Source organism: Eretmochelys imbricata, chromosome 2, assembly GCF_965152235.1.
Source record: "Eretmochelys imbricata isolate rEreImb1 chromosome 2, rEreImb1.hap1, whole genome shotgun sequence".
NCBI classification, from domain to species: Eukaryota; Metazoa; Chordata; order Testudines; family Cheloniidae; genus Eretmochelys; species Eretmochelys imbricata.
The window spans coordinates 157,706,542-157,732,703 of NC_135573.1; the positions used below are offsets into that span (position 1 = coordinate 157,706,542).

At 43.2% G+C, this 26,162-nt stretch overlaps 1 protein-coding gene across 5 annotated transcripts in view; it reads right to left on the reverse strand.

The window, feature by feature from the left end:
- The window catches only part of CEP72 (centrosomal protein 72), a 67,258-nt gene extending 47,375 nt beyond the window's left edge, over positions 1-19,883 (reverse strand). For all 5 annotated transcript variants that reach the window (XR_013345248.1, XR_013345249.1, XR_013345250.1 and 2 more), the window contains exons 1-6: positions 19,823-19,883; positions 13,741-13,868; positions 11,989-12,181; positions 8,130-8,244; positions 3,219-3,397; positions 2,339-2,442 (exon numbers count right to left, since the gene is read on the reverse strand). Coding sequence is in view for 2 of the 5 variants with exons in the window: in XM_077810895.1 (XP_077667021.1) it covers positions 2,339-2,442; positions 3,219-3,397; positions 8,130-8,244; positions 11,989-12,181; positions 13,741-13,868; positions 19,823-19,883 (780 nt within the window). In the remaining 3 variants the exon portion in view is untranslated. The remainder of the gene's footprint in view (positions 1-2,338; positions 2,443-3,218; positions 3,398-8,129; positions 8,245-11,988; positions 12,182-13,740; positions 13,869-19,822) is intronic.
- Positions 19,884-26,162: the final 6,279 nt, after the last annotated feature.

The following is a 26,162-nucleotide window of genomic DNA, read 5'->3' on the forward strand; positions in this document are numbered from 1 at the left end:
CTAGAATTCTCCTTTTCTCCCACTACTTTTTCACCCTTTCAAAAGGGAGATAGAAAACAAATGTTGAAGCCAATAGTAGATTTTATAGAAACAGAACAGTACTCAGCTTATTATTTATTACTGGACCAGAACATTGAAATATTTAGCAAGATGGTCATGGCACCTTGGGGTGTGAATCTGCCACACACTAAACTGTCCATGTGGACCCTGCTGATGGGTGTTAACAGTTTGCTAGTGCACTTTGATCTAGTCCAGAGAACTAAATCAATGCACACTAACAAACTGTTAATATGCAAAAAGAAAAGGAGTACTTGTGGCACCTTAGAGACTAACAAATTAATTTGAGCATAAGCTTTTGTGAGCTACAGCTCACTTCTTCGGATGTATTAGCAGGGTCCACAGGGACAGTTGGTCCATAGCAGGCTAGGGCAGGGAAGATTCACACCTCTGTTTGCCGCAAACTAAATGTTCACATAGACAAGCCCTTACCCTGCATTAGTGCAAAATTCTAGGGAATAATTTAAGAGTAATTTCTGAAACTCTATTCTCACTTTAACTCATATCTTACCTTTAAAAAAAATTTTTTTTTATTCTAGGCCAGACTCAGGCTGTATGTGCAAATACAAATTTTTCTCCATGCCTCAGAAAGCACTCGCCTACTTAAAGTAGCAACTCTCTCACAAAAAAACAGATGGGCTTTGCAATGTGACCCAAAGATTAAGAACCTTAAGCTCTCTCTCTCTCAAAGAAGGGAGCAAGATCTAGAACTGAGGCGTCTCCTCTGAAAAACACTCTGCCATGAGACCCCTCATGTTAATTTGGGGCCAGTCAATTTAAGAAGACTTGATGGTCTCAACAGTTAGACAAAAGTATAAGGAGAGAGGTGGCTGCTTAAGCAGTCAGAGCCCAAGCAATAATGAATTTCTGACCAAAAAAACCCAATATCTTGAACTGTACCCAGATTAAATTGGTAGCCAATGAAGTCTCGGGAGCATAGATTTAAATGGTCCTTTTCTAAAATACCACTGAGTCTGCAGCACATTCTGCATTAGCCTCTCTTTGCATGCAATACTACTAAGCAGTGGACGTGCCAAAACCAGAAATAGCCTTGGTTTAAAAGGGAAGGGGCTGCCGACAGGGCCTTCTCCATGAAGGAAACCTAGGCTTTGGAGCTCACTCTCCTCCCGATCCAAATTACTCCAAAGCTGTTTACCTTCAAGACACTGAAAACACCTCTATTTGTTCAAGATTTTGGAGAAGGATATCTTTATTTTTCCCTTTTTAATTTTGGCTAAATGGGTAATGTTAGGTTACTTGTCTTGATTAATATTTTTCCATTACCTATCAAAGGCACCTACACACAAAAGACACACTTTGTGAATGTAAACTGAAATCTATTCAGGCAAAAATGGTCATTATATATGGCTCTGAGCATTAACATTTAAATTCCTTGGATTTTGGCACGTACCAGGTCAGTGCCAAATGGGGATTGAAACCAACCTGCACATTAGTAATTACATGTATTAATGGATACTGTGTTGGTTCTACGACTGATTTTAATCAGCATCCACCCATTTCTGCCAAAGAGATTTTGCCTGTCAGGCACCTAGCATTCTTTTGAAACTATATTAATAAAAACCAACCACCCACCCAATAAAAGCAGCGCTCCATTTTGAACTTTTTTTCTACTAACCAACTCACAGAACACTAAGGTTATGTCTACACTGCAATAAAAGATGCATGGCTGACGTGGGTCAGCTGATTTTTGTTTTTTGGCTCGTGGGGCTCTAAGACCGCACAAAGCGGGAGGGTCGCAGAGTCTGGACTCCAGCTCGAGCCCTAACGTCTACATTACAATTTTATAGCCCTGCAGTTCAGTAACAAGTCAGCTGACCTGGGCCAGCTGTAGCAGTACAGATTTATGCAATGGGAGTCCTAAAATTTCCCACTGTTGCTACCACTGGTGGTAGCATTAGAATGAGAGTTAGTATAGTCTAACTGCCAGCATTTTAATCATTGTATTACCTAACCCTACTCAGAGCAGGACTGAATGTGATTAAAATAGTGGTAGCCACAAGAGCTTTGAACCAATAGTGGTAGCCATCCCAGTTTTGAACCAATACCATCAACTGAACTAAGCTGAATATACCTGACAAAGACTAGATTCAAACATTTAAGATTACTTCATTTACAGCCAGAGGAAGGGCATTCCTATAAGCCTGCACTTGTGTATCTAGTGTTTCTCCTAAAATCTGTATGGTAGCTTACAGGTTCAAATAGTTAAAGACAACACAATACAAGTTTGTCTGTCTTGGGTTTTTTTTGTTTTTTTTTTTACCATAGGCATATTTGCTTGTTGCTTCCACATTTGTAGGCTCTTGGGTCTGGTTTCAGATTTCCTATTCATAGTAATGCCAACATTATCTTCCATATTGCGAATACCTTAGGAAATCAGAGACTGGATTAAAGTTTAGTTGTTATATAAAACAGGCTAAGTTTAATAGGGTTGCAACATAATAGATCTAAGTGTGAAGAGAGGGTAGTTATAGAGAGCCACAGGGCCTCCCTGGATCTTGGAGGATTGATCCACTAGTCTGAGGCGTCAGTCTTCCTGTTACTTTTACAGGGGTCCAGTCCAGCCCTACCCCATTCCCAAATGCAAAAGGAAGTCCCTCAAAGCACTTTTTCTTTCCAATACGTGGGAATAGCTCAAGGGGGAGGTGACATGGCCCAGAATTCTTAGGGCTCCAGTATAAGTTTCTGGATATAGTACTTGCATGGAGGGAAAGTACTACTACTGCACCTCTACAGAACTCTTTTGGACTTATGTTATGATTTTTATTTTATAGGAGCATTTTATTTCATAGTATTTTTCAAAGTTTCTACTAAGGGATGTGTCACAAGATAATGGAGGTTTTACTCAATTTCTCTTCCATATAGCATGTTTCATATAAAATATGATGCATAATAAAGACTTCAGTGGAAAAGTAAGCAAAGAATATCAATGTTTACATACAGTTCAATACATAAAAATCTTTAATTTTAGTCTTATTTTATGCAAGCAAAGTAAGTAGACTGCTTTAAAAATGCTAAAGTGATAATTTGAAAATATTCAAAAACAGAAAAGATATGGCTCCTAAACTCTGAAGATCTCCTTTTTAAACTATTCACTAATTACCTAATTTTTATGACAGATTTTTAAATGTATATCAACATACTTTGTAAACTGTGAAATTCTACTTCAGGGTCCTTTTTAGCAGATCCGGTTATTCCAAGAGGTTTGCTCAAGTCCCATTCACACTTTGTAATTAGGTTTAGCACTGCTTCATCTTCTTCATCCATCACTGAACACTTCCTTGACATTGAGTTAATATATGCTATCCGTGGCTGACCAGATCTGTTAAGGAAAATATGTCGTCACACTGTCACCTTATTTTAAATGTTGTGGTTTCCTGTATTTAAAGATCCTTTTTCTGTTGATAAAAATCAACTTTACTTATTTTACTGAGTATCAATGTTAGTGGACCAGCCCAGTTTTTTATTCTAGGTAAAAGATTAGTTGTTTTGTTACAAGATATTAGATAATGGATAAAGCACTAGATTGACTCGGGAGATCTGGTTTTAATTCCTAGCTCTACCACAGATTTCCTGTGTGATTTTTAGGCCATTCATTGAATCTCTGAGTCTCAGTTTCCCATCTACGAAATGGGAATAATACATTCTTTCTTCCACCTTTTGTCTGTGTTGTGTTTTTAGGCCCCAATCCTGCAACTGACTCCAACCTGTACTGTAATTATTGGGGGAGTGGGGGGAATGAATGATAATATGTTGAAAGGAATCTTCCAACATATTTTTAGAAGTAAAATTAAAATGCTCTGATTTGTATGCAACTGCCAGCTAATTTAAGGTTGATTATAAACTTTTAAATCAAATTTCAAATTTGCTGTAAGTTTCAAAATATTTTGTGACTGATTATTGAAAGAATTCAATTCTTAAGATTTAAAAAAAGCAATAACAGCACATGAAATTTACAGCATAACAAGATTAACACCTGCTAATACAGGTAAAGTTTGTAACAGTGGTACTAGGAATAAGTTTCTTCCATTAAATAATATCTTTGGAGATATGTAGTCAATCACACCAGCTCCTGAAAAGTAGTTACAGCTGAACTGAGGTTGGATGCCTCAGCCACCAAAGGAAAAGGGAAATTTCCACAAAGGGATTTAGGTGCTTAACTGCTACTTTAGGTTCCCAAGTCGAAAATACAGATCTCCAAAATCCCATTCAGCTGCTGCATAACCCAGTAGGTGCCTAAATTCCCTAGGTACTTAAGTTTCTGCCAATAAAGTCCCCTACATTTCTCCTGCCCAGTTAGGTGTATAAATTTCTTTGAGAGGTGGGGCTTAAGCAACACCTCTCTCATACAGTATAGGCTGCTCAGCTTGTTGGCTTTTGTGAATCTCATTCTCAAGTGCCTAGGGAGCCCGATCAGTTCCCCATTTGCTAGGCACTGTACAAACATACAACAAAAAGATTGCCCATTAACAATTTAATTACATATTAGGTTAAGTAAGAGTAACTAAACTGCTTTTAAAATGAGATCCAGAAGGGCAAAAAGCATTTTGAATACAAGAATCCTTCTACCGTAAATCCATTTGTAATGATATTCACTCTCAGAAAATGAACTGATGTCCAGCTCTGGATGTAGAAAGACAGGCCAACAAGCACTCAGGGTGGAATCCACAAAGGGACTTAGGCATTTCAACAATCAGTGTCATAGCACCTAACTTTTAGCACCTACAAACTCACAGTAACACTGTGATCCGCAAAACATGAGATAGGCTCCTAGGGTCCTAGGAAGAGATATGCGCCTTCAAAGGTGATCTATAAAAGCCAGCATGCTAAGCAGGGATCCACCTCAGATATCCCATGGGAGATGCCAAAGCCAGGTATCTGCTAGCCACCTATCTCTGGGCGGGGGACGAGGCTGAAGTCCAGGCTGCAGTGTGGTTCCTAGCTCTGCTTTGGAAACCAGCTGCCTGGAGTCAGGTGGCTTTAGGCACCTCAGCAGTTTCTTGTAGGAATGAGTTAGGCACCTGCCTTACTCTACATAAAACAGCCAGCGGAAGAGGGGGTACCTCTGCCCCAACTTTACAACTTTTAGCCTCATGATTAAGGCACTCACCTGCTCCCCCATTCTCTCCTGCTGAAGCTATTCCACTGTAAAAAAATAATGACAGTCACTGGGCCAGAGAGATAGTGAAAGAGTGGTGGGTCCAGCAACCAGTGGTTAGGGCACTTACCTGGGAGGTGGGAGACCCTGCTCTAGTCCCTCTTTCATTATTTACCCGCAGAAGAACAGCACCAACAGGAGAGACTGAGGGGGAGCCCACATCAGAATATTCCATAGCTCAGTAGTCACAGCACCAGCGTTCCCTCTAATTTTTTATGTCCATGTACGGAATGAATTTTGTTATGTGCACCAATATGGAGGTGATGTGTGACACATCACCTCCATATTGGTACACTTAACAAAATTCATGTGGTGGGGGTGGGGCCAGGGCCAAGGGATTTGGAGCGTGGGAAGGGGCTCAGGGCTGGGGCAAAGGGTTGGTGGGCAGTGGGGGTGAGGACTCTGGCTGGGGTGGGGCCAGGCTGGAGTTCAGGAGGGGGCTCAGGGCTAGGGCAGAGGGTTGTGGGGGGGATGAGGGCTCTGGTTGGGGTACGGGCTCTGGGGTGGAGCTGGGGGTGAGGGGTTTGGGGTGCAGCCCTCTTACCACAGCAGCTCAGGGCCAGGTGAGAGGTACCTCTCACTGGCCCCGGCAGCCCTGGGCCTGGGGAGGGGCTCCTCTCCCCAGCCACGGTAGCTCTGACGGGCCTGGACCGGGAAACGGGCTCCTCTCCCCAGCAGCGCCAGCAGGCCTGGAGAGACTGCTGCGCAGCCATGCAGCTCACAGGGAACATAGCACAGCACTCTCCTGAGAGGTAGGATTTGAACTGGGAGAACCTCCTTTCTCCCACTCCAGCACAGGGAGGAATTGAACCTGGGCCTCCCATTGAGACCCTTACTATTGGGACAAAAATTATAAAATGGGAGGCACCATCACCACCTCTTCCAACCAGATTTTGGATGGGACCTGATCTGGTAGGTGGCCTCTCAGAATGCTCCACGTGCAACTCAGACAGATGAACACCTTGTGACACTGCTTCCCATATTTTTCAGAGTAATATTATATGATTGTGTCAATCATAATGTATTTTATGCAAGAAAGATCATGTGATGTATCACTGGAAAGGTTATTTACTAAATATGATTATCCTATTTGTGGGAATGTATCCTTTTTGTATCTAAAGTTAGGACTATTGACAATACATCTGTACTACAAAAGTGTTTGCACCTAGGGAACGCCCACCAGACAGAATGTAATCAGTCTGGCTGGCTAGCTGGGAACAAGTCAACAGACCATTAGGGAGAACAACAGGTCTTTGAAGATGCTAATCTCCCACCTTCCTGAGAAGCTTTCCTGGGATGCTACCAAAAAACCCTCTGATTTATGGCTGCTTTGACACTGCAGAGTCATATGATCAAGTCATCTGGTCCTGGACTCCACGATAGAATACCAGTATTTTTTCGGGGTGGGTGGGGTGGGCAACCACACTAGAAAACAAAGGATTCCCGCTATATGTAAAACCTATTTCAGGCAGGGGAGTGACATAATCAGGGTCATTCTTCACTGAATCCCCAGCCAGGATGGCTGCTGGAAATATCTAAGAAACAAAGACAAAGTGGGGGAGAAGAGCTGAGCCCATGCTAGAAAGGGGTCTGACCTGTGAAAGAAGAAACCTTGAGTTTTAAGTTGCAAGTAAGAGCACCTTGCCTTCAAGAACCACCTCAATCTAGCTAAAACAACATTTCAGGTGAGAAATTACTACTTGTAAGCAGTTTTTTTTTTAGTATCTTAAACTTAAGTTTGTATGTTTGTTTCGTTTGATAGTTAATCTGCTTTGATCTGTTTCCTAAACCTTATAATCACTTAAAATCTATCTTTTGTAGTTAATAAACTTGTTTTTGTTTAAAACTAGTTTGTGGCATTCATAACTGGGGGGGACAAAAACTGTGCACATCTTTCACCACACTGAAGGAGGGAGCAAATTTCATGACCTTACACTGTACAGATTTCTGTGCAGTGCAAGACGATATAATTTTGGGTTTGCACTCCAGAGGGGGTGTGCACTTGAGTGCTGGGCAATTCCCTAGCTGAAGCCTACTCATGCAGTGCTGATTTCAGTGTCTGTGTCCTTCTGCAGCTGGGTGTGTCCCTACCTGTGTGTGTGTTGGAGGAGGCTTGAGGGTCTGGCTCAGCAGGACAGCGTAAGGGAGTCCTGCCTGGTGGAACAGGCGGGCTCAGTGGTACCCCAATACATCAGGTGGCACTGGGGCGGGGGGGGAGGGAAACCCATCACACACCTATCTGTCTGGGGTGTCCAAGAGCTTAGAGTTGAGCAGCAGTGTGCCTATCTAGAGGCGGGAACGTTTACTCTGAAAAATTTGGCATCGACTGAGTTGACGCCTCCACTGTTTGGCAGGCATTTTGTGGATTGCAGCCAAGCCAAAACTGGGATGTACGTGCCTAAGTACCTTCATAGATCGCACACTCAGATACCAGAGATTAGTGCCATTATAAAAATACAAATTGATGGGCACAGCACAGAGAAAGGCTTACTTATAGCAAGAGATCAACAAAGACAGAACTGAATATGAACAGCATTAACTGACAAATGAAGAAAGAGGAATCATGTAACTGGTAATGAGGCAAGAATTCCTAAGCCAGAGACCTGTGGTATTCAAAACACATAGAAATTTGCCTGGAGGAATTTAATGCACAAGTAACAAATAGGTAAGGTTTGTCAGACACGGACTTGAGTAATTCCCCAAAGTAACTCATAAGATTTACACTGATGGGACAAGAGAGCCTTGAAGATTTTCCATATGTTTTCACAGCTGCACTTTTGGATTCTTCCACTAAGGATGTTTATAAACTTGCCTGAGTGCAATATTTGCTTTAGAATTAAGCCCTAATTGCCTTTCCAACACTTCAAAACTACTGCTTCTGTTACTTTGTTCATACCTTTCAATTTCATTCACTTTTGCTGTTGGTGAAGAATCTTTTAATTCAAATGCATGATCTGTGGTGAAATGCAAAAGGGATGCTTTTCGTTCACTATCTCTCACTGGTCGATCATCTAGAAAAAAATCCCCATAAAAAGGAATCAATGTCATTAATATTTTTCACTATAGCTTTTAACTCAGGAAATCAGAACGGTATCATGGCACCTTCAAACTGACTACATTTACAGAAGATAAACCTCTGATAACCAGTGAGGGCACAGATTTCATCATGTCAGTTTTAAGGAAAATACATAACGTGCTCCTAGTGGAGAAAAAAAGGCCAAAAGTTAAAAATATATAGATTTCTGAAAGTTCCATTCATTGTGAAAACAACACGTGCATATGTCTAAGCTAATGTTATAGAACATAATTGCTATTCCAGAGCCAACATTTGTAAACCCAACCCATTCTGTAGGGGCTTAAAGTTTTGTGTCTGGGTTTTGTAGGCTTTTTATCTCATAATTCATTTGTAGGAAAACAACCCCTTCACATTTAAATAGACTGTAACAGAGAGGATGATTCTCCTCATCCTGATAGCAGGTGTTGGAAGCCCCGTCAGGCCAGGTATAGCTTATTATAGCTTATAGCTTATTAGATTCCACCCTAATAAGGGAGAACGGCAGACAAGAAAGAAAGCCTGGAAACAGCCACGTGGCAGCGGGTAGAATAGGCCAGGGAAGGCTGAGCCTGCCCAGGCACAGCTGCGACCTCCTGACACCGGGTGTGGGTTTGGAGGGGGAAGTTTTCTCTTATCATTATGCCCCATACAGGTCCCGGGGCAGCCAAGGAGGTGGTATCTGCTATTCCACTTCCTGGGTTAATCAATAATCTCCCTGGACTCCAGAAAGATTACTGATGAAGCTGAGTAACACATACCTCCTCAGCCACCCCAGAACCTTCCATGGAGCATACCAAAAGCTAAATGAATTCTCCCGGAAGAGAAGAAACAAGAGCTTTTCACGCAGGGCAGCTTGGGGTCTGGGAAGACAGAGTGCTGTGGGGGGACTCTGGCTGGCCCAGGGCTTCTCTGACCATGTGGGGGGGCTCAAGGGCTCTAGCTGGCCCAAGGATGCTCTGGCTGTGGGGGAGGGACTTGGGGCTCCTCTGGGCAGAGGAGAGAACTCGTGGCTCCGGCCACAAGGAGGGGGCATAGGGCTCTGGCTGCAGGGGGCTTGGGCAGAGGGGCACAGCTGGGGGCTAGCCTACCCGACGTGGGGCTCCACCCACCGCTCATGGGTTCATGTAATATGAATTTGAAATCACAGAAGAACACCTTGGGAATGGAGGTTGTTCATAACTCTGAACAAAACGTTATAGTTCTTTTAAAAGCTTACAACTGAACACTGACTTAAGACAGCTTTGAAACTTTACTATGCAGAAGATAAATGCTGCTTTCTCTTTTTGATTTTTTAGTACTTTGCATTTAACACAGTACTGTATTTGTGAGATTTTCATTTTGTTTTTGTCTCTGCTGCTGCCTGATTGCGTACTTCCGGTTCCAAATGAGGTGTGTGGTTGACTGGTCAGTTCGTAACTCTGAAATTCTACTGTAGCTTTTCGTTAATGAAACCAGAGGCCATGAGCAATGATCTTTCAGTTGAAATCTTGACTCCACTGAAGTCAACAGCAAAACTTCTATTGATTTTGAGTGGGACAAGATTTCTCCCTTTGGCTCCGCAACGAAAACAGAGCTTTATATTTGGGGCTGACTGGCAACTCCATTCACACAGACATAAGTGAATTCTGTTCTCAGGCTAGCAGAAGGGGAAGATGGCCTCAATGACAATTGTCCTAATTTTCTTTGTATAATGAACTACTCAACAAAGAGACAAAAGTTAAAGAGGTTTGTATTTGGCATGGTTTTTTTTTTTTTTAAGTTAACATCTTGCTATGGTAGTACAGCTGTATGTACCCAACATTCCCTTTTAAAGGATCCTGATACTTAAATCTTTTAACTTACAAAGCCACAAACTACACTATTGACAGCAAAAGATATGCAAAGCACTACTGAAAATGGGTCACTGTTCTGAACAATTCTATGGGAAGGGGAAAAGACAAGTTCTCAAAGTGATATTTTAAATAGTTAGTTCTTCTGTTTTGGTATAACTGTTGGATTGGTTCACAGAAGCTAACAGAATCCTACAGGGAGCAGGATACGGTTTTCTTCCCTATATATCCACTAGTCATAAGTTAGTTGTGGGCAGAAGTCCTGATAAGCATTATCAGAAAGTTTGAAATACAAATAAACGCAAGGAGGAAATAGTAAGCTTTCTTATCAAAACATTTACGTATACAGTTAATTTGTGTAACAGCTGTGTGCATATTTGTGTGTCTAATTAATCAAATCATATGTTCATAGAAAATATTAATACAAAAGCATAACAGAATAGAGCACCCTTCATATTACAAAATGTTTACTCTAAACCTTTATTCAAAACGTCTTTATTCAGAAAAAATATATTGCATTTTCAAAACACAGTCAACCTTGGTAATGTTTTTTTCAAATTAAACATAGGGTGGGATTTTCAAAACCGCTCAGTGTTGGCCTTATTCTTCTACTACTGAAGACAAGGGGAGCAAAGCTAGACCAGTGGTGAGAACATTAGAAAAATCACATCCGTAAAGTCTATAAAATTGTTTGTACTAAAAGAACATCTGCAATGGGATATTTGAATGATCTAAAATTGTTTAATAAAGTACTGAATACCCTAAATAATCATGTTACGAAGGTTAATGCACATCAGCTTTGAACTTCATTATGTATTTAAGTTCATGCAACAGCCAGCCCTGCTGCTGATAAATGGCATTGGCTCGGTCTCAAACCCTAGCATGCACTAAGTTGGTAATGTACATCAACCACAGAAACCTGTTGGAGTGATGGGCTAAATCTGTCAATTCATGCTATTGGTACAGGACATGGTTCCTACTGATTCCTGAACCAACACACAATTTAAAAAAAAAGATCCTGCACTAAAGAGCTTACAGATTAATTTAAGATAATTTGCATTCACAAAGAAGCACAAGCATGATGATAATAAAAACATGCTTTAATGTGCACAGGTAGATGGTCTCCAGTCAATCTATCTAGATATCTTAGGTACATATACAGCCCCCATTACCATGGGTATTTGAGCATCTGGCAATCTTTTATGTATTTATTCTCACAACATCCAGGGAGGCAGAGAAATACTATTATCTCTCTATTTCCCAGCTACAGAACTGAGGCATAGAGACTAAGGCTCGGATTCACAAATGTATTTAGATTCCTTACATCCACTGATTTCACTGGTTACATACCTTTGTGGATCTGGACCTAAGTGACTTGTCCAAGGTCACCCAGGAAGCCTGTGGCAGCACAGGAAAAGGACCCTGGGTCTCCTGAGTCCCAGGCTAGCTCTTTAGTCACTGGCCTATCCTTCCTCTCTATCTAATCTAATATTCTTTCATATTTTTTAAAAGTTATAAATAAAAAGGGTATCAGAAGTCCTACTGACCATTTAGCTAGCCATTATTATGGTAACAAAGGTATCCCTCCACCTGGAAAGCCAGGTGCAGGGATACAACATTTTGTTCCATACATTTAAGAAATACCACCAAAACAACATTCTTAAAAGTACATATATAGCCTTTAAAGAATAAATATGGACATGGTATAAAGGTTTCATTGGCACTCATATGGAATAAATTGCATAAATCACACACCACAGACACATTCTTGATACATACACATATATATTTCTCTTTCATACAAGATACCTAACACTATATCTAAAATTTCAAGAACTCAATTAAGTTTTGAAGTTCTGAATTGTACTTACCTAAGCGTCGAAGGTTAGGAAGCATGTGCACAACAAAAAGACGATAATCAGACTCATTTTTAACTACAGGGTTGAGACGGAGGTCTACATCCTTGAGTGCAGTTAAACTATGAAGTCGAAATATTTCAGACAGTGATGAAATGTGATTGTAATAGAGATTGAGCTTTTCTAAAAATATCAGATGCTGAATGCCCTGTTAATGTATAGAAAATAGAAACCATATTAGTTTGTACTCACATATGACTCCAATAAACTTTACGTTTTCATAGAGTGAAATACACTAGGTCATTGATATAAATCAAAGCCAGGCAACCAGTGACTTAACAGTCTTTACCAGCTGCCTGTAGCTGTTTGGTGGCTATGTGAAACGAGTTGCTGGTCTCAGTCCAGGTTCTAGTGCATACATGAACATTTTAAAAACCTCACAAACAAAAATCACAGGTGACATTATTTGTTATTCTTTTTGGCTGTATCAAAACTATCTACCAAGAAGATGTTCCTTCCAGACAAGGATTGTAGCTGAGTGGTAGAGCACTTGGGGACAACTTCATAACCGCTGCCCATGCCATACCTGTTCTGTGCATATAAAGCCCTTCTGTCTTCTAGTGGCATCTTTAAATATTTAAAATTTTCTAGTGACACTTAAAACATTTTTGAAGTTAACATTATTTTGCTGAGCAAGATGAACAATTAGTTAAGAGTGGTGACACTTAAATGTGAATTGAGCACCTAAGTATTGACATTCATCAATTTGAGCTCTTCAAGCTATCAAGAAATATTACAGATATTATGTAAAATAAAGTAATATAGCATATTGATGCTGCTTTTCACAAAAAGGGTTGAGGTAAGCGATTATGTACTTACACTCTGATCCTGCAAAGATTTAAGCACATACTTATTTCTACCCATATGAAGAGTCCCGATGACACTAGTTGAACCCGTGTTTAAATTAAGCATGAGTGTAAGTCTTTTTAAGATCAGGGCCACAACCTGAAAAAGGTGATGGATTGATAGCACTTGAAACTAAAATCCTCCTTCAACTACAAAGGAGCTATAGCACAGGCATGGCAATGCATGTTTCCGCATACTAAACCATTGAAGTGCCACAATCTCCGAGAAAGACAACCTGTAAATTTAATACATTAGTTCAGACTCCAAGCCAGCTTTTGCTGAGACTACAACCAAAGGTGCCAATTATAATCTGGACTCCAGTCCACTTGGAATTAGACTAAAACTACAAAATCATTACACACAGTGCTCTGAACAGCCACCAGCAAATGATTTTTGACCACTAACCCAAATGAGATTCAAAATTGTCATTTGGAGATAAAACACTATTCTGTTACCAATCCTCCAAAGCTTCATTTACTTGTAAAAAAAAAAAAAAAAAAAAAAAGTAAAGTACTCACAAGTGTTTGCAGGATCAGGGCCTAAATCAAGATCTGCATGCTGTGCTGGTGATGGAGCAGATAGCGAGGCTGCTCACAAAATACTTATTTTCTTTACAGATACTGAATTTCAAGTTTATCGGAAGGTAAACTGGTGCCCCCTCCACCTGTACCCTCCATTATTTTTCCATAAGGTACCGGGCTTGCAAAGCACAAAAAAATCTGATATTGTTTCAACCTCCATAAAACCTTCAATATGACTCCCCCAATCCTCTTGTCCTTTCTCCATGACTTCAAGACCTAACCCAGTTCCTGTTATATTTATCTTAAATAATCATTTAAAAAAATTAAACAAAGAACGTACCTCCAAGCTAACCAATGCATTGCGAGAGAGGTCTAAGGATTTTAGGCGAGTGAAATTTTTCAGAGAATTTCCTAAATGAGTAATCTTTTCATGATAAGTTCCAGGAAGAGACAATGATCGGACATCAGCTACAATGAGAAAATGTGAAACCTGAATATATTTATCTAAAGACAAATGAAGTTATTGAAATTATTCTAATTATGTTAAATACACCTGATATTGAAGTGACAGAAATGCAAGATATATGTTTAAATTTTTTTGGTGATTTTAGGGTTGTGCGTGTCAACGACCTGGAGAATATTTATCATCGGCAAGTAGAGCTAACAATCACAGCGATCGGCCTCCCTGTGCCTATGAGGGCAGATTTTAAAAACTGTCTGCAGATATGCTGCGTGGTAGAACTGCAAAGAGGACCTAGAGGGAGATAATACACCTTCCATCTGTATTGCTTCCCACCAAGCTGTCTGCATGGAAATTGAGCCACAAAGGCAGAGGATAGAAAGCAACACTTCCGCTTCCATTCTCAAAATTCTAATGACATTCACATGTGGCCAAAGAGGGGTGCATCTGTAAATTATGTTTCTTGCCGTCAGATTACATCTATATCAACTTGTGAACACAGTATACCTATTTCAACTAGATAGATCTGTGGCAGTTTCTTAAGAAGCCACTAAATTATTACACTAAAACCTAGTTTCTAACCAAACAGTTCTGCCACATTCTAATGGATTTATTGGCATGTACCCAAGCAGCCTTTTTGTACTTGTCTTCTGGGTCTATGTGATGAAACAAAACTTCTTCCCTAGTTCTTTTAGCAGAAACAGCTTGTATTTCATCAGATAAATAACCAAATGGCAAAAAAAAAAAAAAACCCACACAAAAAAACCCTGCAGGTCATGTGGGGCTTGATTGTAAGCACCTACTGAGCATACACTGTTCCTATAGAAATCAATGGGACGTGAGGGTGCTCAGCACCTTGCCGCAGACATTTAGCACTTTTTGGATCAAACCCTCACAGTTAAGAGCAAGAATGTGCTTTACGAGATATTCCTAGATCAAATAACAAAAGTATTATTAGTGATGTGCTCAGGGCTGTTCTGTAGTGAGGTCTGATCACGGCAGAATGGTGAATCGGCACTTTTGCTGCATGGAGGATGTCATTTATCCAACCTCAAAATGGCATGCTCCACATAGCATGATGCATTGCAAGGTCACGCCACATGAAAGATGGCATTTGGTATAGCAAAATGCCATCCTCCGCACAGCAGGAACTCATGTAAATTGTACATGCAAGGTCACACCACATGGAGGATGCCATTTTAGGGCAAAATGGCATCCTCCACACAGCATGACCCTACTATCACCGTGTGTGAGTTCATGCTGGTGGGGGCATTCTGAATAGAAAAGGTGGCACAGTCACTACTGTAAAAAGTCTGCTTAGTCATACAAAAGCAACAGTGAGCAAGAAGATTTCTATGATAGACAGGGAGCACAATGCCATTGTGATTGGGATGTTTGCCTCACACAGATGGTGAAACAGTTAACGTGGGCTGGCAAGGCCAATTAACACACCTGGTTTCACCTACAGGGTGGGCCAGGCTTATTTAAAAATGAAGCTCGGTTAGGGAGGAGCTGGGTGGTTTCTGTAAAAGGAGGAAGACTAAAGCAGAAGGGGGCTATATGGAAAGAACTCTGCAGTCCCTCTCTGAGTACCAGAGACTGTATGCAGGACGTACAGAGATGTCACTGGGGTGGAGCATGCTCTGCCAGTGAGCTCTGAAACAAAGGGCAGGACCTGGACCTTCAGAAAAGAAATCCAGCCAGGCACTCAACCGAAGAGCTTCAGGAAGGAGTTTATATGCCTGGGCCAGGCTCTGATGGCAGAGTGAAAAGAACTCCTAGAGTGGACTTGATAAAAGCCAACCGATAGGCAGACAATGTTAGGAATAGACAGAAGTGGAGGATTCAAAGAAGAGGCAAGGCTCCAAGGAAGTAACTTGTGAGAGTGAGCATTCTCCAGAAGAACAGAAAGCTGGGGGAGATTCCAGGATGGATTAAAAATTTAAACCTGAGGGAATGGGCAGAAGTTGCTATCGTTTTGGTTTGTATTTCGCTTTTGAATTTGGTTAAAATACTCCAGGGAAAAGTCCTAGGGCCAGTATTCTGACAGAAAAAGGGAATGGAAGAGGAGCCCTGGAAAGGGCAGGAGATGTCATATTGATGACCAGTACTGTGTGGGACAAGGTCCCTTAGGGATGTTGATACTGTGGAAGAGGAGAGCTTTAATGTGACCTGGCTGGAGATCTGAGCCACAGGAGAGACACGGTAGTGCCAGAGTGGATGTCAGCAGGAAGCGCTAGATGAGCAGAGTTAATACCCAAACCCAGCCATAAGGGGGTACATCAGTAATGAGTCCACTCTTCTATAGCCATCAAATACCGCAGAATCCAGGCTTGATTTGAAGGGGGAAAAAAGAAAAAAAAAAACAGGGTAGAACTGAGTGCTGTGGGTACAACCCACACTAAGGGCTAGTCTACACTATCGTGCTACAGTGCAGCAGCTGCAGCACATCTGGTGAAGATACTTTCCCATTGGCATAATTACTACATCTCAACGAGAGGCGGAAGTTATGTCAGTGGGAGAGCATCTCCCTGCAACAGCATCTCCCTGCAACACAGTACAGTGTAGACACTGCTTTAAGTCAATGTAACCTGTGTCACAAAACGGTGACTTTTTCACACCCCTGAGTGACATAAGTTACATCAATTCAAGTGGTAGAGTAGATAAGCCCTTAGTGGAAATGTGGTAGCACACCACACTAAAGGAAACATTGGGAGCGTCTGAGCATAGCAATGCTGAATCAAACATCCTTACACCACTGGGAGTTCCTAAGCATATAGATCAGAGGTGGGCAAACTACGGCCCACGGGCCAAATTCTGCCTGGCCTGGGAGGCTCGCCCCCAGCCCCTCCCCTGCTGTTCTCCCTCCCTTGCAGCCTCAGTTCACTGCACTGCCGGCACAATGCTCCAGGCGGCGCAGCAGGGGCTGCAAGCTTCTGGGGCAGTGCAGCTGCAGAGCCCGGCCTGACCCAGTGCTCTGTGCTGTATAGTAAGGGGGCAGGGAACAGGACGGGTTGGATAGAGGGCAGGGATGGTCAGGGGGTAGTCAGAGGGTGGATAGAGGTTGGGGTGGTCAGAGGGCAGGGAACAGGGGGGGTTGAATGGGGGCAGGGGTCCTGGAGGGGCAGTCAGGAAGGGGGGGGGTTGGATGGGGCAGTGGGGGCAGTCAGGGGACAGGGAGAAAGGGTGGTTGGATGGGGCAGAGGTCCAGGCAGGGCAGTAAGGAAGGAAACGGGGATGGGGGGGTGGTTGGATGGGGTGGCGGAGGGCCAGGCAGGGGTAGGGGCAGGGGTTGCGGGGGAGGTCAGGGAACAGGGAAAAGGGTGGTTGGATGGGGCAGGGGTCCCGGGGCGCCGTCAGGGGGTGAGAAGCAGGGAGGGCCATGTCCCCCTCCCTTAACCAGTCTCCATACAATTTTCGAAACCCACCCCGATACAGATGCTGCATGCCCACTATTACATTTCTTTGTAGGGTGCAGCTTATGTCCTCCTCCATCTCGCATATGGCTTGACAGTGGTAAGCACTGGTAGATCTGTCTACCACGCACAATGCATCCTTGAAATGTTACATGCCCCTCAAGTACAGCAAATGCAATTCTCCCTGATCCTTATGTGGACCATGCAAGAGCTGGCAAGGGGAGGCTCTCTGTGCCATTTCCCATATTGCACATTTGTTAAGCGGCAAGCAGAATCTGTCCCAAAGTTTCTAGCTGATATCGTTGCAAGAGAACCACACAGTACTGTCTTTGCACAATTGAAGTCAGGTGACTGTTGCCCAGAGCTTTTCCCAATTTACAACTGAATTAAAACAGTCTATTCTTCCAAGCTACCCCTTTTCATGTCTAGCATGCCAACTTCTCGTTCTCAACACTCATACACTCCTTAAGACATGCTTTTCCTAGGGGTCTTTCAATGTCAACCCACTTTACGGAGAAATGCATTGGAAAACAAAGGAAGATATCTGCATCCATTTGAGTTTGGATCATCACTTAGTAAGTCCATGTGCTATGTTTTATCCGTGCTAGTCTAATCAGGATTGTGAGGTACTCAAACCGGCAACTGATCTTTCTCTAATTTCACATAGTACCAAGTGCACAGATGGTGTACCAATTAAAGAAAAAAGAATAGTCTGATTACACTAGCCTGACTGGAAGCGAAGTGAGGAAAGAAAGGTGCTTTTACCGGTTAATGGGCCTCCATCTTAAGTACTCATCTACTGATTCCAATTTTGCAGAGCTTTATACTCACTTTGCACTGGAATAAATGACTATGAGTTGCAAAGAAATGGAAGATTATGCTCATTGTGACATGAGCTACTACAGCTGTTGGGCTATATACTGCTCTGAGATACACTGGTGTAAGACCAGAGTAATACATTTAATTTTAGCAGAGTTACTTTGGATTAAAACTAGTTTAAGTGAGAGCAGTACTGGACTCTGCAGGTACATCTATTCTCCAGTTAACCACCCGTTGCTGGCCCAGGTCAGCTGAACTGGGCTCTCGGAGCTCAGGCTGTAAAACTGCTGTGTAGAGGTTTGGGTACAGGCTACAGCCCAACCTCTGGGACTCCATGCGGGGGTGGGGGAAGGTCCCAAAACCAGGGCATCAGCCCAAGCCCAAATGTCTACACAGCAATTTTTAGCCCTGCAGCCCAATTTAGCTGAGCTGGACCAGCTGTGGCTATGCTGGGGTCTTTCATTTCAATGTAGATATACCCTAATACTCCACGTTTTTCTGCTTGAAAGTGGGCTTCCCAGCAGCTTTTATAACTGGCATAAAGCAATGGTCTCTGACTCTAATAATTTGGAGGCCTCCACAGATATTTATGGGACAAGAAACAGGACAGGGGGCCAGATCCCCCTACACAGTCTACTGTAAAATCACCATCTTTCGGCTAACTGGGGATTCCCCTAACCATTGATATATACTGCCTCCACAGTCCCTGCTGTAGGGAGCATCATGAAGGGAAGAGGGGCATGGCCAGAGCGCAGCTCGACTATGACAGTTGTATCTGTCTGCCACTCAAAGGACCAGCCCCCTGTGTACAATCAGGGAGCTCTAAAGGTGATATAAAGTCATTTCTGCCCCCTCCCTTATGATGTGGGATTCAGGCTGCTCCAATCACAACAGCTGTCATTTTAAAATCCAGGACAGTTTGAACATGTGGGTGGGCTCAGAGCAAATACCTGTGAAACCAAGCATGTCCACACTGCCACCGCCAGGATCACAGGCAGCAATCAAACCCTGACCAACATCGCCAAGGTCCCAAGCCTCAGCCACTTGGGGCGGCGGTGGTGATGCCCTCCCCCTGCTGTGCTGTAGCAAGAGGCCAGGCAGCCACTAGCAGCTGACACGGGCACAGCCCTGTGACAGGCAAAGCCGAGTGCTGCGAAAAGGGCTGGGCATTGTGGCCAAGCTGACGGGCTCTTGCCTCCTAAGTGTTCTTGCCGCATGCCACATCCCTGCTAACCTGCTGCTGGGGGGCATCTGACCAAGCACAGGGCCCATCAGTCACCAGCAAGGGCAGGGTGATGGGCGACCCCAGTAAGCCCCGCCCTGCCCTTCCCAAGCGTGGCCACGCCCTCATTCCCACACCGCCATACGAGGGGGCGGGGCAGCTCCTGACAGGCGCATGCACCGCGTCTCAGCCCCGCCCCCCACAGCCCCTCCCTCCCCGCCAGCGGCCTGCCTGAGGCAGCCACACCGGGTGGGAGAGGGCGGGAAAGGGGAGCTCCAGCTGCTGTCAATCGTCTCCTCCCGTTGGTCAGCGGTACTCTGGAGGCGCGACCACTACATAAGCCCCGCCTCTTGTTTTCCAACCCGCCTAGTGCCGCCGGATTAACGGTTTTAACCGCCACCGAGCGGGAGAAGCTGCTGTCTTCGTCTCCAGGCTCCTGTCCCCGGCGACCATCCTTGCCACCCTCTCCTGGAGGAGTGGCACCGCCAGGATGGGAGCTGGTTACCGAGGTTCTGGTGCCGCAGATTGACTCTCTCCCGAACCGCCTCCTCCGTAAGCGCCGCCATTGCTTTCAAACAGTGCGCATGCGCCCTGACGTCCTAATGCTAATACCCGCCTGAAGGGCCAACCAGACACCGCCTGCGGGCGGGGCTTCCGCGGGGAAGCGCGAGGGGCGGGGGCGGGGCTTGTCGCAGGCGGCAGCCGCTTGAAGTACTGGGGCGGGGCTTAGGGTTGCAGCAGCAGCAGGTTCCCCGACGTGACTGTGTCCAACCCCGTGCTGGGTGCAGCCTGTCGCCCAGTGTCAGTGCTGTGAACGACGCTGGTTGAGAGCTTGTTCCAAGGCCCATTGAAATCAATGTGCAGCAGGCCTCTAGACCAGAGCCTTACCTCCCCTACCTAGCTGTGCTTCGCTTGTTGGCTTTTTGGGCATTGATTGGATTTTTACTTTTTTTAATAGAGGGAGCAACACTGAATTCCCAAAAACAGTGCTTTGGAGAATGAAAAAATCCAAAAACAAAAATCCCAAATCCAAAAGGGAAGTCCATCTAAGACCAGTGATTAGGTTGGAAAACTAACTGCCCTGCTTCTGGGCATCTAAATACCCTTGTGTGTGAAGATAATCTGATTAATTTTTTATCAGACTAAGTCATTCCTGCTCATGAAACAATTTTGTCCTCTGACAATTTTAATATTAAAAATCAATTTCTATTCTTTATAACAATAAATAGTGATGAGTTACCAACACATAATTTGTACAAAATAATAGTTTCCAGGGATAGAAAAAATACACATAGCCAAACCTGTGTTTCCTAAGTCTCCTAGCTAATTTGAAATAATATCCAATATTTTCAAAATACAGCTTTAGTCTTCCTCTTGAGATGTGATGGAAACCATCTATTCTAAGAGCAAAGACATTCTTGTTTCTTTTTTTTTCTCACATTGGTTTTACATGGTCTTAGATTATGCAGTGTCACAGTTAGGACAGTACACATTTCACAAAATAGTCTGTGACTAAAAATGTAGAATTTTATTAAATATGAGATAGCTCAAACATCCCAAATACATCTACTGTATAAAAAACCCTAGTCATTTCAAAGATTAAATTAGCTCTTTTACTATAAAACGATTACTGAGGTTTATCAAATTCAATATTCAGCCTCATACAGAACAATGAAAAGTTAAAGTTGACCGTACAAATACTACAAACTTGTGAATGCAAAGACAAATATACAGAGTAACAGCTTTAATTTCTTCTGGCAGTTTTGTTCCATTTCTTATACAAAATATATCATTTGTGCCTTGTCCCTGTCATATGTCATTTTTCTTATGAATTATATAACAGCAATTAGGCATATGTGGAAAAACAAACAAATGTTTCCATTAAAAGATTTTCTTAAATTTGGTATTAAAAGATACCTTTGTGGCCATTATACACAAACCACATTGTTGTACACACTAACATGAGATACAAGGGAAAATGGAATCATATTTCATTGTCTGAAGAAGATCAAGAAGAAAGATAGCGGAACATCCAGTTCATTATCTTCACAGTTTTCCACAAGAAAATCTTAAATAGATATTACTGGATACCAGACTGTCAAAATGCCTCAGGTTTAGCGAATCAAAGTAAACTGTGCAGATGCTACCAACTATCAGCTAAAAACTGTCCCACATAATATTTTTGTCACAAATTACAGAAGAACTGTTGCAGTAAATGCAAAGGTAACAATGATGAATAGATATAACTGCCCCTGCCTCCTGGTCTATATACTAGATTTAGTAGATTAATTAAATCTTTCAACATATGCCAAGAAATGGGCACTAGTATGCCTGTTAGTAGCAAAATGAGAAATTCTCATAAAATAGAATTCTAACACATCTCTAGCATATTTGGAATGGTTAAAAGAATTGTCAAAATACAACTTGGATGGAGAAAAAAACTTTACATCAGCAACAAAATGAGAAAAAAATATACTAAAATTCAGTGTTATATGAAGGTATTGATGTAATTCTGCATAATATGGCTAACACAAGATTAAGATTTTGCAATGGGCCTTTCTTTTATTAAAAATCAAATAATAAAGGAAAAGAAAATAGATGCTGAAAGCACAAACCAATAATCTTGTCTGTTTTCATTCCTCTGACCCTCCTGATGTCCTGAAATACAATAAAAAGAAAAGGAGGATTTGTGGCACCTTAGAGACTAATAAAATGATTTGAGCATAAGCTTTCGTGAGCTACAGCTCTCTTCATCAGATGCATTCAGTGGAAAATACAGTGGGGAGATTTATATACATAGAGAACATGAAACAATGGGTGTTACCATACACACTATAACGAGAGTGATCAGGTAAGCTGAGCTATTACCAGAAGGAGAGCTGGGGGGAAAAACCTTTTATAGTGATAATCAAGGTGGGCCATTTCCAGCAGTTGACAAGAACATCTGAGGAACAGCGGGGGAAACTTACTGACCGCTATGCCTACCTACATGCCTCCAGCTTTCATCCAGACCACTCCACATGATCCATTGTCTACAGCCAAGCTCTACGATACAACTGCATTTGCTCCAACCCCTAAGACAGAGACAAACACCTACAAGATCTCTATCAAGCGTTCTTACAACTACAATACCCAACAGCTGAAGTGAAGAAACAGATGGACAGAGCCAGAAGAGTACCCAGAAGTTACCTACTACAGGACAGGCCCAACAAAGCAAATAACAGAACGCCACTAGCCATCACCTTCAGCCCCCAACTAAAACCTCTCCAACACATCATCAAGGATCTACAACCTATCCTGAAGGATGACCCATCACTCTCACAGATCTTGGGAGACAGGCCAGTCCTTGCTTACAGACAGCCCCCCAACCTGAAGCAAATACTCACCAGCAACCACACACCACACAACAGAACCACTAACCCAGGAACCTATCCTTGCAACAAAGCCCGTTGCCAACTGTGTCCTCATATCTATTCAGGGGACACCATCATAGGGCCTAATCACATCAGCCACACTATCAGAGGCTCGTTCACCTGCACGTCTACCAATGTGATATATGCCATCATGTGCCAGCAATGACCCTCTGCCATGTACGTTGGCCAAACTGGACAGTCCCTACGTAAAAGAATAAATGGACACAAATCAGACGTCAAGAATTATAACATTCAAAAACCAGTCGGAGAACACTTCAATCTCTTTGGTCAATCGATTACAGACCTAAAAGTGGCAATTCTTCAACAAAAAAACTTCAAAAACAGACTCCAAGGAGAGACTGCCGAATTGGAATTAATTTGCAAACTGGATACATTAACTTAGGCTTGAATAGAGACTGGGAGTGGATGGGTCATTACACAAAGTAAAACTATTTCCCTATGTTTATTCCCACCCCCCACCCCCACTGTTCCTCAGACGTTCTTGTCAACTGCTGGAAATGGCCCACCTTGATTATCACTACAAAAGGTTTCCCCCGCCCGCCCCCCCACCCCCGGCTCTCCTGCTGGTAATAGCTCACCTTAAGTGATCACTCTTGTTACAGTGTGTATGGTAACACCCATTGTTAAATGTTCTCTGTGTATATAAATCTCCCCACTGTATTTTCCACTGAATGCATCCAATGAAGTGAGCTGTAGCTCACGAAAGCTGATGCTCAAATAAATTTGTTAGTCTCTAGGGTCCCACAAGTCCTCCCTTTTCTTTTTGTGGATACAGGCTAACACAGCTGCTACTCTGAAACCTGAAATACAATGGGTTTCCGTCTCCATTGGCTAACACTCCCTGCATCTTCATTCATTTTAATGAGATAGTACCAGGTGTGAATCAGTGAAGAATTTTGCCCTTTATCTTTCTGCCTTTTGATACGCTCTTACATTTTTTAACCATCTTGTTCACTAACCTTTGTAAATGATTTTCCTAAAATATTTTCTCTGTTGACACTAGAGAAAGATAAGCTATCTAAGAAGTAATTAGCCATGGAATATTGCTATGAGAGACATATTTTAACTTTGAACTGCACTGATTTTGAACTGGAACAATACGAATGTGACTCAACATATTTTTTATGATCTGTGAATTTAGTACAGATGAATGCTTATAAATCTTACTTTGTTGAATACCTCGGGTGAAGTTCAGTCTTACTAAATTCCGATTTGGAACAACAGGTTTAGTCTCAAGTTTAGGTAGATAAGATTTTGAATTTTTTTTGTTACTTGATCAAATTTTTAATTTCATTGCAAAAGAAAAGCTGTGTGACCATCTTAAAGTAGCTAGCCTTTTCATCAGCATCCTCTTCCATCCCTTTCTAAAGTGAAGTTAGACTTACTGAACATTGATTGCCAGAACAGCTCTTTTATTCTTTTTGAGGTTAGTACCACATTTGTTTCAGTCCCCCCTTTCTGTATGTCTTTTAAAAATTAGTTGCCCAATACTCTGTAAAGACTTTGTTGGGGACACTGTGGCATGGCCACTAGGTAACTCGAGGGGATGGAAGACCACGAGTGTCGATGAAGCCCCCTCGCACTAGGCCCAAGTGTCCTTGGCTCCCCCCGGAGGCACTCGCAGCAGCTCTGTGTACTAGGCCCAAGTGTCCTTGGCCCCCCCGCCTGGAGGCACTCGCAGCAGTTATGCTGAGGATCTGCAACAATATGTTGCAGAGTCAGACTGCCTGAAACTAAACAAGGCCAAACAGGGCAGATATGGAAGAAAAATGCTGAATAAAGCAGCTTTATGTATAGTTTAACAAATGATACAAAAAACAAGGGAACTAGCTGGTAACTGGATTGGCTGGCTATATGGATACTTAGGGCAGCTTGCTATTGGATAAGTATGCTGAAGAAAGGATGTATAAAAGCCTGTGTAACTTCCTGCTCTGGGTGCAGGATTTGAGATCTTATTCTCCCTGTACCTTTTTGCAGCTGCAAATAAACTTTTCTGCTTCTCCACCCCATTGTGATTATTGAGTGAAGCACACCGGGTAACGAACCAACCCCTGCTGTTGTTTTGCCTCTCGGCACTGGGTGCCGGCAACAGTTTTTGACGTCCCTGGGTGGGCGACGAGGCTGCTATTTAGCCTTGCCCGGACCCCTCCTGGAGGTCGAGCATTGCGGCGAGAACCGACGCCCAGCACGCACCGGTGAGTTCATCGGGGGCCTCGGAGGAGACGCAATTTGATCGACCCCGGAGGGCACAACAGTGCAACACACTCATATAGTGGAGAAGCAGCTGTGGACGATGGTGAGGAACCGGTCCCTTGGACATGGGGGAGGAGCAGCTGCAGACGACGGTGAGGAACTGGTCCCTTGGATAAGGTAGGAACCTTTTGAAATCCGGATTGTATGCTCTGTTGGAACCTGGGGACGCCCAGAGTTACCCTGTAGGTATGGGACAGGGACAGAGCTCAGGGGTTAGGGCACGGTGTACGCCCCTAGAATGCATTCTAGCAAACTGGAAGGTATTTGGTGCGGATCCGATGACTAAGAGTCAATTGATTCTGTATAGTTGACTGGCCTCAATATCAACTAGAGGACCAGGAGTGGTGGCCACCAGGAGGGTCAATTAATTACAACACGATCCTTCAGTTACTCCTGTTCTGTCAGAGAACAAGGAAATGGAATGAACATATGTATGCGCATTTGTTTCTGACTTTATGTACTCAACCAGATATTTTACAGCGCTGTAATCTGACTCCGACTGGTTCGGTAGGAGCTAATGTTAGTCCCCAGACCCCCACCCTCACTGTAATGGCAGAGCCGGTGTCCCCTTCGGCCCCTACACCCACACCTTGTAAGTCCCCAATGGTTGGCCTATACCCCTTAATCACCGAAACTAAAGTTGCCCGGTCTGGATCGGACAGGCGTCCAGCCACGACTATGCAGGTTTATACTCATGTGCCCTTTAATCTTGTGGATTTGGCTGCTTTCAAAGCACGGGCAGGAGAGTTTTCTATCAACCCAAGCAGGTTTATATCAGTCTTTGAGGGGTGCCTCAGTAGTCACAAGCCAGACTGGGATGATTGTAACATCCTCCTGCGAACCCTATTGTCTGAGGTTGAAAGACAACAGGTTGTGTCCAAAGCAAGGGAGGAGGAGCAGAAACAGTACGACCGGGATCGTATTAATGTCCCTGACCCGGATGCACAAGTCCCCTGAGCAGACCCCAGGTGGGATCCAAATAATCATGGGGATATGACCCGCCTTACCTCCTATAAGGAGTTGCTTTTGCATGGACTCCGTCACTCGGCTGTCCGACATAATAATTGGGCAAAGCCATATGAAGTAATGCAGGATTTAAAAGAAAGCCCAGGGGCCTTTCTACAGCATATTCGGGACACAATTCGACAGAACACTAAT